At 53.0% G+C, this 11519-nt stretch overlaps 2 protein-coding genes across 2 annotated transcripts in view; one reads left to right on the top strand and one right to left on the bottom strand.

The window, feature by feature from the left end:
• RBL1 (RB transcriptional corepressor like 1) overlaps positions 1–11519 on the bottom strand; it is a 278968-nt gene that overhangs the window by 205791 nt on the left and 61658 nt on the right. The window lies entirely within an intron of this gene.
• Positions 9016–10980, top strand: TLDC2 (TBC/LysM-associated domain containing 2). The gene is given in 6 exon segments (XM_086760633.1): positions 9016–9121; positions 9212–9294; positions 10087–10176; positions 10430–10445; positions 10448–10502; positions 10845–10980. Coding segments are annotated over 6 exon segments (486 nt in total).

The raw sequence follows: 11519 nt of genomic DNA, 5'->3' as shown, positions 1-11519 counted from the left end.
TGATCCAGGTGGGTGGCTGGGGTGTGATGGAGGTGATGGCCACCAACGACCCAGCGCCTGGCTGGAGGGGGACACCTGCCTCAGCCCCACGCAGGACCTGGCTCTGCAGCGGGACCCAACCTGGACCCCCATGAGCTGCTGCCATCCCCACCCACCCACGTCACTTGCCAGGTGGCCAGGGAGCAGCCAGCACAGGTGCACATTAACCCAGGGCGGTGTCGAGGGCTCCTCGGCAGCGCGACTCCCAGCACCCATGTAGCCGTGATGAGGGGGGCTCCAGCGTGGCGGGGTCCCATGTGGGTGTGGGGAACGAGTCCCGGGGCAGCACCGGGAGGCATCAACTGGGCTGGACACACGGCCAACCGGACAGACTGGGGTGAGAGAGGGGCTGGGGGGTGCGGAGGGTGATGGGTGCTCTTGGGACTTGGCCCTTCAGCCCCACTGCCCCTCAGGCACCCTGAGGGCAGGAGATCTCCTGTTGCCTGGGGGCTGCCCTCCCTCGTCGCTCTCATCCCCTTGGGGTGTTTTCTGCCCCACCACTGCCCACCCGGGCAGGGCCTGCACCCACAGCCACCAAGACAGCGACACTTGTCACCAGCTGCCACTGGGACCAAGGCACAGCCCACACCCCCGACTCCCGGGCCGTGCTGGCACGGGCACAGAGAGCAGCGGCCGGGCTTTGCCCCTTGCACGGGGGCTGAGGTTGGCCTGAGGCTGTGGAAGCCTCCGCTGACTCTTCCTCCTCCTCCTCGGGCGGCCCCACGTGCTTGACCCTCCTTGCGCAGCGATGGCGCGGCCCGCAAAGCACCGCGGCACGGCAGGGCTGCGGGGAGCAGCGGGCAGCCGGGAGCGGGGCTGGCGGCTTGGCCAAGTGCCCATCCCCGCGGCCTTTGGGCCGCTCGCCAATATCCGTGGGGATCCTCACTCCCACCGGCCACCAGCCCGACCAGGACGAGGAACCGCCCGTGGGATGTGGGGAGCCGGCTGGAGAGGGGCAGCTGGGCCGGGAGGGAGCCCCGGCCCCGGAGGAGCCGCGCAGGCCGGTGCTGAGCGCGCCGGGCAGCGCCCTGCGGGACCAGGAGATCCGGGAGGGGAGGGACACTCCCGCCGGCACCGGGACCCTGCCGCTCACCTCCCCCTCGCCGCGCTGCCGCGGCCACTGTCCTGTCAGGAACCGGTCCAGCGTGAGGCTTGATGGGTGACACCCCTCTGTCCCCGGGGACGGCCACCTCAGCAGTGACTCCTAGTAGGGGGGAGGCTCGGGGAGACAGCTCAGAAGGGATCTCAGGGTGAGAATACCCGGGGGGGAGGGGGAGAGCATCCTGGGAGGTTGCAGGGTGGGCTGGGAGCTTGAGGAAGCACCTTGGGACATTCTTAGGGGAGGCTGCTCGGGGACACCTCTTGGGAGGATGCTCGGTGGTGGAGGGTGCTTGGGGAGACATCTCGGGAAGATGCTTGGAGGGAGGATGTTTGGGGAGATGCCTTGGGAGGATGCTTGGAAGCAGCCTGCCAGCCCCAGCTGAGCCTGCTCTGCCCCAGCTGGGCCCCCACTTGCCCCCCAGCTGACATAGCAGCCCTGGCACCTGCTTTACTGCACCGGGCAGGACAGCTTCAGCCTGCGCACCCTGTACCAGTTTTGGAGCCAGCCAGGCTCCCCCGCCCTGCTGCTCATCAGGGACACAGAGGTGACACATGGATCAAACTCTACAACTCGGAGAGAGTTCTAAAGCAGGCATGTTAATTCAGCACCAGGTGCATGGGAGATCGCTCCTCTGAAAGCACGCACAACAACAGCACATTTTACCAAAAATGTATCCGGTGCAGGTACACACATTCCTAGGATTGCACAATACTGACATACATGTGCATGAGTGAGGCGGGGTTATTAAAAACCACTTGTGTTAGCGTTTCAGATCTGTCTCTGGTGGTCGTTTACTTCTTCAGGGGTCCGATCTCCCTCTAGATGAACTTCAGTCATTCACCCATGCTCTCCTTTCACTTGGGGATTTCAGCAGTTTCTGAACGACTTCTGACCGAATTTGCGGTGGAACTAACATTCTATTCTTTGCTAGACGTATTAGTCCTTGACAAATACCAGTGTCTTGACAAATCCCAGTCCCTGATAAACCTAAGTGAGTTTCAAGGCAAACAGAATTGTTAGGCATTCTCTAGCAGACAGTTGGTCTCCTAAATCAAGCAAAATCTAGCAGACCATTAATTCCCTGTATCAATTCCCCCCTTTTCTTTCCCCTAAGCAAATTCTTCTGCTGTTAAAAGTGGTTCATTATATTTCATTACCATTTTTAAGGCCCATATTTGTTCAGCAAGCTTCTTCAGTTTATACCAAAAGATAAGATTTACTGCCCTTCATGTTGCCGTGACTGTCAGTAGTGTCAATATCGGGTGGGTCAGGGTGTTTAAGATCTTGGCAGCAGCTGGGGAATAACCCATGAACACGTCCCACCAGCAGTGCTCTCCGTCTGACTTCACTCGTTCCGTTATTTGGTGTGTTCTTTCTGCATCATGTTGGACAGTAATTAAAGTCTTTTGGCCACTTTCGTGGACTTGCTTTATCAACCTCTTTAAATTCTCATGGTGCAGAAGTTCCCTCACCAGAGCCAGAGTCATTCCAATAGGGATGGGCTGCCAATCTTGAATCAATTCATGACTAGGTCATATCAACTGATAGGTGATGACAGGAGCAGTATCATTAAAGTCACATCCTGTGAGACTAACAAATTACAGATGCAAATATTTGAGTGGTTACTTGTGTCCACTATTAGGTCATCAACTTGTACAGAATCACACAGATTTCTCAAGCAAACACATCCTATACCCCTCTAAGTCACAGTGGTTTCTGGGGTCTCGTTGGGGTGTATCTCAAAGTGACAAACATTTTGTTCCATATCCAGACAAATATCCTGCGCTTTTATGGTATTACCTTCACAAATAAATCCCTGCTGGTCTCGCACAGCACAGGCCTCGACATCAATAACATCAATAATCCACCATTTTTCCCCCCTTATCATAGCCCATACCCTATGTTCTATGGGATAAAGTACAGTTTCATGGTGATTTAATCCTAAGGCAACAATCATAGAATCATAGAATGGTTTGGGTTGGAAGGGACCTTCAAAGGCCACCCAGTCCAACCCCCCTGCAAGGAGACCAGCAACCAGATCAGGTTGCTCAGAGCCTCATCCAGCCTGGCCTTGAACGTTTCCAGGGATGGGGCATCCACCACCTCTCTGGGCAACCTGGGCCAGTGTTCTACAACTCGCATTGTAAAAAATTGTTTCTTAATATCCAATCTAAATGTACCCCCCTCTATTTTAAAACCATTACTCCTTGTCCTATCACAACAGACTCTACTGAACAGCCTCTCCCCATCTTTCTTGTAGGCCCCGTTTAGGCACTGGAAGGCCGCTCTCAGGTCTCCCGGAGCCTCCTCTTCTCCAGGCTGAACAGCCCCAACTCTCTCAGCCTGTCCTCATAAGAGAGGTGCTCCAGCCCTTTTATCATCTTCGTGGCCTCCTCTGGACCTTCTCCAGCTGGTCCATGTCCTTCTTGTGTTTGGGGCTCCAGAACTGGACGCAGTACTCCAGGTGGGGTCTCACCAGGGAAGGGTAGAGGGGGAGAATCCCCTCCCTCGACCTGCTGGCCATGCTCCTCTTGATGCAGCCCAGGATGCAGTTGGCCTTCTGGGCCGCAAGCATGCATTGCCAGCTCATGTTGAGCTTCTCGCCCACCAGCACTCCCAAGTCCTTCTCCTCAGGGCTGCTCTCCATCCATTCCCCGCCCAGCCTGTATTTGTGCCTGGGATTGCCCTGACCCATGTGCAGGACCTTGCACTTGGCCTGGTTGAACTTCCTGAGGTTGGCATGGGCCCACCTCTCCAGCCTGTCCAGGTCCCTCTGGATGGCATCCCTCCCTTCCAGCGTGTCAATGGCACCACACAACTTGGTGTCATTGGTGAACTTGCTGAGGGTACGCTCTATCCCACTGTCCATGTTGCCGACAAAGATGTTGAACAGGGGCAGGCCCAACACGGACCCCTGAGGGATGCCACTCGTGACCAGTCTCCACTTGGATATAATCGTATATATATTGTACACCAAGGCTTTCGATACAGTTAGTACAAAGGCTGTGGCTGTGTTGCTAGTAGGGTCAAAGGTAAAATTAACTCAGTGCCACCACAATTGGAATTGCCTTTCAAATTCAGTTGCATTATCCCAAATTACCTTTCGGATTTCTCTTGGCAGGATTCCGTCCTCTCCTTCCCTGATGATTGCAGCTGCTATTGATTGTATCCAGAATTGGGCCTGGATACAACTGAGTGCTTTAGAAACATTAGTAATGCATCTACAATTAATTCATTATAACAATTGTTACAATAAAATGTGGTCCCCTGTCTGAGGAGATTGTTGCAGGAATCCCGAATCTCGGTACCATTTCTTCTAGTAACACTTTAGTTTTATTGGTTCGGCAAGGAAATGCTTCTGGCCAGCCTGAAAAGGTGTCCGTCAGAACTAACAGATACCGGATTCCGGCCCCGCCCTTTTCTTGGGAGTTCTGAGAAATCGATTTGCCATTGCTGCCCTGGAGAGTTTCCTTTCCCTATTTGTCCGAGTTGGGCTTTAGGGCTTGTCTTGGGATTGTTCTGCAAACAGGGTTCACACTGCTGTGTCACTTGTGTAACGGTAGTGCAGAGGTTCCGGGCAGCCGTACGCTGACTCAAGTATTTATACAATGCTTCAGCTCCCCGATGGGATTTTCTGTGCTCTGCCAGAACCACGGCCCACAATAATGCAAATGGAATTATTATTCTGCCTCGCGGAGTCTTTGCCCACCCACCTTTCTCTGTTCCTCCACCTAAATCTTCAACTGACTTTTGATACTCTTTGGAATACCTGGGTTCACAATTTGTATTTTACCGTCTGGGACCAAAGACCACGCCTCTAATTCGCCCCCTCAGCCGCTCTTTTGGCTTCCGATCCATAGCATTGTCCTGTTCCTGAGCGGTATTTCCTTTCTGATGAGCCTGGCAATGCATGATAGCCACTTTTTCGGGTAGCTGCACTGCTGCCAGGAGCCTGAGAATTTCTCCAGCATGTTTTATATGTTTCCCTTGGGTGGACAGGAGTCCCCTTTCTTTCCATATCACCCCATGGGCATGGACTACCCCAAAAGTGTCTTTGGAGTCCGTCCAGATGTTAATCTTCTTGTCTTTACCTAGTTCCAACGCTCAGGTTAAAGCTATTATTTCTGCCTTTTGTGCCGAGGTATTTGGGGCAAGGGCTGCAGATTCTGTTACCTGATCCATAGCGGTTACCGCATGCCCTGCTTTGCGGATGCCTTGTTGAACAAAGCTGCTTCCATCTGTGTACCAAGAGTCTTCAGCATCTTCCAGCGGCTCCTCTTTCAGTTCCAGTTGGCTGGAATAGACTGCTTCAATCGTTTCCAGGCAGTCATGCGACAGCGGTTCTCCTGTGGTTCCGCTGAGGAAAGACGCTGGGTTGACAATGTTTGTAACCACTATTTCCACACCAACCTGCTCCACCAGAACGGCCTGGTACTTAAGGAACCTTTATGGTGAGAGCCAGTGCCCCCCTTTTATCTCTACTCCTGTGGATACAGTATGAGATATCAACACTGTCATCTTTTGGCCTAATGCCAATTTACATGCTTCTTGGATATTTCGCATCAATGCTGCTATGGCCCTTAGGCAGCTGGGCCAGCCTTTACTTACTTCATCAGGTTGTTTGGAGAAGTATGCCACTCCCTTCTCTATGGCCCCAAGTTTTGGGCTAGGATTCCTAGGGCTATTCCCTGCTTCTCGTGAGAGAACAGCCAGAGTGGATTAGTAGTATCTGGTAACCCCAAGGCAGGGGCAGCCATTAGCTTCCTCTTCAGTTGCTGGAATGCTTTTTCTGCCTCTCCGTTCCAGGTGAGGTCCTTTGGATTAGATTTCAACAGTTCACAGAGTGGCCTTACCAAGAGTCCATAGTTACATACCCATAGGCGAGGAGCTGTCTGTGGTCGAGGAGTCGGACAGATGGCCTCCTTTCTTGCTGTTCCTAGGGGCCTTTGGCCAGCAGTTATCTCGTATCCGAGGTGAGTCACCTGCCGCTGAGCCACCTGCGCTTTCTGTGGAGAGACTCGATAGCCATGAAGTCCAAGGGAATTTAGCAGACTGCCTGTCCATATTACACACAGTTCTTTCGTTTCAGTGGCTATCAATAGATCATCTGCATACTGTAATATTATTCCATTTCCATGTGGTTGCTCCCACTGTTCCAAGTCTCTGGCTAATTGCTTTCCGAAAAGAGTGGGGCTGTTCTTAAACCCCTGTGGTAACACAGTCCATGTCAGTTGTGTCTTTCTTCCAGAATTGTGGTTTTCCCATTCAAATGCAAACAGCAACTGGCTCTCTGGGCTCAAGGGCAGGCAAAAGAAGGCGTCTCTCAGGTCCAGTACGGTAAACCAGGCCAATTCCAGTGCCAGCTGAGTTAATAATGTGTATGGGTTTCCCACGACAGGATACAGATCTTCAACGATTTTATTAATAGCTCTGAGATCTTGTACTATTCTGTAACTACCATCTGACCTTTTGACTGGTAGAATGGGAGTGTTATGCTCCGACTCTGTTAACAGCCCATGTTTGATAAACCGGCTCATTATGGGTCGGATTCCTTCCCTATCCTCTGTCCTGAGGGGGTATTGCCTGATTCTTACAGGCCATGCCCCTGGTTTGAGTCTGACTACTACTGGGGAAATGTTTTTCGCTTTTCCTGGTATTTCTGAGGCCCACACCCCCGGATATACTTGGTTCTGGACTTCCTCAGGTATTCCTGAGTTAACAGGAGTATCCGTATCCATGAGGGCCAGACTCAAAAGTTCAATTAGCTGGTCATCTCCCACTCAGAGTTCCACTTTTCCTTTTTCAAATTTTATTTCCGCCTTTAGCTGTTCCAATAGGTCTCGCCCTAATAGGGGTTTTGGCGAGTTAGGCATATATAAAAATTTGTGTATTCCCAATTGTTTTCCCAATTTAAATTTAAGAGGTTTCAAAAAGTACGCCTTCTCACTTTGGCCAGTAGCTCCCCTTACCATTACAAAGTCGTCATCCGTAGGTGTTAAACCTTGGTTTAAAACCGAAAATGTTGCCCTGGTATCAACTAGAAATTCTATATTCTGATGTTGTTTCCCTATCTTCATTATAACCGGTGGATCTGCTAGGGTAGATTCCCCAGGTCCCCGTCAATCTTCTTTGACGTGGGCCTGCATCCTTCCTCTCCCTTTTCTCTTTGGACATTCACTTTTCCAATGTCCCCTTTGTTTGCACCACTGGTCCTTTTCCAAAGGTCTCCCGGGTCCCACACCTCTAGATCCCCAACTCTCTTGTAGCGCCGCTACCAGCATCTGTTTATCCTTCCTCCAATCCTCCTCTTCTCTATTGCTAAACACCCTCCAAGCTTCATCTAACAGAGTCTCCCAGTTTCTGCTCTCTGTCGGTCTTAATTTCTGCAGCTTCCTCCGAATATCACTTGCTGACTGTCCTACAAACAGAGACACTGACTGCTGTACTCCTGTTCCCACCCTGGGTGCAGAGGAGTGTGTCGCCTCCCTCTGACCCCACCCCTCCCTGAGGGGCGCCTGTATCACTATTTGTTCTTTCTTACTGCGGGTGCGAGAAGATACTGGACTGTCTGGAGGGTTTTCTGAATCGGAACCTTAATTTCCTCCTTGTTGTGCTCCTGCCGGTGGTTTATAATGCTCCGGCAGGTCTCCCATCCTGGGACCCCTTATTTTCCCCAACTCTGTACATCTCTGCCCTGTGCTGCGTGCCGAGCAACGCCTCTTTCCTTTTCTTCTCCAAAGCCATCACCACTGGGTCCTGTGGGGGCGCTGATCCACAGTCCATTTTCAATCCCGATATTCGGGATGATTTCAGAGGGTGAAAAAAACATGTCCACATACGAGACCTCATCCCATTTCCCTTCTTTCCTCAAAAACGACATCAATTGCCACAAAGTATATTATTCCGTTAAAGGGCCATTTCTCCTCATTATCTAATTTATACAAAGGCCACCATTAATTGCAACACTTTATTAAAGTCTTTTTGTTTACGCTTCCCCCTGCAGCTCTCCTATCTCCTTCCAGTGAGCTAAATGCAGCCCAGAGGGCTCCTTTTCACTATTTCGCCGCTTTGTTTGCCTCCCATAACACCCTGCTGATTCTTCAGCCAAAGAATACAGCCTGATTAAACTGACAACAATAACACCGTAGCCAAGGCCAAAGATGCAAGGGTGTACTTGCCCCACAGCAAATGCACCTCAATTCAAGACAATTACCGAAATTCTCTCCAAGACAATTACTGAGATTCCTGTTTAAAAACAATGTACTTATGACACTTCAAACACTTAGTGTGAACAATCAAGCAACACCGATGGCACACTGATGGCACTCGTGGGTGCTCCACACCAAATAAACCTGACACTACTCCGCTCTACACCAGTGATATTCTTACTGATTCCTCACACCTTTTAAGTTCCCACCAAGCTCATCTGAACACGTGATCCTATCCCAGTCAGACCAGTTCCCTTGACATTTATCACACAAAAATCATCCCCAAAGAGTACCTCAATGTTCTGTTTACAACCAAAGCATTCAAAAACATAGACTGGATTGCATGACAAATCCTGATGCACACGTAGAGGACAATAAAGTGTTAACAATCGGTTCGACTAACACGGTCTCAAAGTCTCTCATAGGCTTCATCCCTCTCAGGCCGCTCTCCTCACAGAGAACACGGAACCGTGGATCAGGACTCCACACTGCTCCGCAGTCAGACTGCGTCTCACTCACCCAAGCACTCACCCAGCTTACTTCAGACAGCAACATAAAACATCAACAATACACTAAAACACTCATCCCACAACCCGCAGTACCGGACACACAAAACTTCTTAAGCATACAGCCTGTAACGACCATCATAAATCAATTACAGCCACAATGATATCAATTCCAGTTCCCATGGGTTACAACAGATGGACGATCGCTATCCCACAGGGCTCCCACTATTCCAGTGAGAAGCACTCCCATCACTACAGGGACCCACGTACTGCCCTTAGGGATTCCGGCAAAGTTGTCCCCCCACCCCGGGTCCGGACTACACAGGGGTGAGCAACAGCTTCTTTCCCTCGCGTAGGATGTCTCCTCACGACTTACAGGTATTCCCTCTCCGACATCCCTGGTCCGCTGATGGTCCTTGTCTACTCCTGCACATATCGGGTGAGGGAGGGAGTTCTTCCAAGGAGGGCTCAGGGCGTGCCAAAGACGCCCCTCTCTCAGCCAGTCCTGCAGTCGAGCAGAGAGGGTCCCTCTGGCACCTGGGTCGCCAAATTGACGTGCGGATCAAACTCTACAACTCGGAGAGAGTTACAAGCAGGCATGTTTATTCGGTGCCGGGTGCGTGGGGGATCGCTCCTCCAAAGGCACGCACAACAACAGCACATTTTACCAAAAATGTATCCGGTGCAGGTATACATATCCATAGGATTGCACAATACAGACATACATGTGCATAAGCGAGGCGGGGTTATTAAAAACCACTTGTGTTAGCGTTTCAGATCTGTCTCTGGTGGTCGTTTACTTCTTCAGGGGTCTGATCTTCCTCTAGATGAGTTTTAGTCATTCACCCGTGCTCTCCTTTCACTTGGGGATTTCAGCAGTTTCTTAACGACTTCTGACCGAATTTGCAGTGGAACTAACATTCTGTCCTTTGCTAGACATATCAGTCCTTGACAAATCCCAGTCCCTGATAAGCCTAAGTGAGTTTCAAGGCAAACAGGATTGTTAGGCATTCTCTAGCAGACAGTCTCCTACATCAAGCAATATTTAGCAGACCGTTAGTTCCCTGTATCAGAGGCGCAGGGACGGCCGAGCCATCCCCAGCCCGGCTGCCCTGTGGACTGGGGACACGGAATCTGGTGTCACCTGGGGCCTGGCCACATCCTCGCTGCTTAGCAGGATCGGGATGTGTCCTGGCACTGGGGAGCCCCACAGCATCTCTCTCACCCCCAGCCCTTTGGTGCCTTCTTTGCCACCACCATTCGCTGCAGCAATGGCTTCTACAGAATGGGAGAGACCTTCCTCTTCTCCCCGGAGCTGAAGGTGGGGGTCACAGGCTGCCAGCTGCAGGGTGTCCTGAGTGGTGGGGGGGCTGGGGGTGCCCCTGGGACCTGCACCAGGATGGTGCCCACAGGCTCAGCCAGATCTTCCTCTGGAGGAGCAGGAGATGGCAGGGACAGGCAGAGCCAGTGCTGCTCAGCGGCCCCCAGCTGCCCCTCGCAGGGCAGCGACTGGGATGGGGTCAGGGATGATGTGCCCCAGCCCACGGCCCTGGCCAACGGCCGCCCCCACACAGGTGTTCAGGTGGACAGGCAGGAAAACTTCTTCGTGAAAGGGGATGTGGACTTGCTGATGGTCGGTGGGGACAGGTAGGAGCCGTGCCGGCAGCTCGGCAGCCCCCCAGGGTCCCCAGCCCCAGCAGCTGTTGGGGCCGCTGCAGGGCCAGGTCCAGACACGCGCTGGTGGTTGGAAGCCAAAACCAGTGGTGGAGGTTGTCCAGCAGCACTGGGCATTTCCTCCCCCCAGCCCTGCCTGTCCCAGGGGTGGCTGCTTGTCCTGTCCTGTCCCTGTGCGCCCCTCCCTTGTGCCTGGCATCCTCAGCAGGAGGGCACCTGGCCGTGCAGATGGGAAGGTGGCTGGGGACATCTCCAGGCTTGGAGGGGGCAGGAGAGGGGGACCCTCAGCCGACCGAGCCCTTGGCACCTTGCCAGTGGCAGATTCGGGCTGGGGCTGGACGGAGACCTGCACCACAGGGGCAGCCACCCCTGCGAGACCTTCAACAACGAGACCCTCTCGCCCCAGGAGTTGTTCTGCGTCCAGGACCTGGAAGTGTGGGGCCTGGCCTGACCCTGCCACCCACACCTGGGGACAAAGGTGGCAACCTGCCACCCTCCACCCTGTCCCCACCAATGTCCCCATTTCGTGTGCCAACAGCCTGTGGGGACAGCGTTGACAGGGCCACGCTGTGCATCTCACCCAAACCTGCTCCTAATGGGGAGGGGACAACGAGAGCCCTTCCTGGGCCCCTTCCCACACCCCGCCCCACAGCCTGCAGCCTCTGGCGCAGCTGACACAGCAGCCTGGCCCCTCGTTCCTCGACACTGGGCCCGCTCTCCTCCTCTGCCATCTCACTGTCTGTCCAAGCAGCATGGCTGGGATTCAAGACAGGGGCAGCCCAGGGACCTCCATAGGAGAACAAGGGCCTGCCTGGTTTGGCCACAATTGATCGATCTATTTTGGGAGTGTGGCTGGGCACTGAGCTGAAGCTTAACCCCACAACCTTGCCTGATGCCAGCTCCTGCCCTAAACCTGTAATTCTGTGAAGCCTGGACTCCAGGAGCAGCAGGCTGCGTTACCTTACGCACACCCTCCCTCCCCTACACGTA

Source organism: Chlamydotis macqueenii, chromosome 16 (genome assembly GCF_036417535.1).
Source record: "Chlamydotis macqueenii isolate bChlMac1 chromosome 16, bChlMac1.mat, whole genome shotgun sequence".
NCBI classification, from domain to species: Eukaryota; Metazoa; Chordata; class Aves; order Otidiformes; family Otididae; genus Chlamydotis; species Chlamydotis macqueenii.
This window is presented reverse-complemented; position numbering and strand designations above follow the sequence as displayed.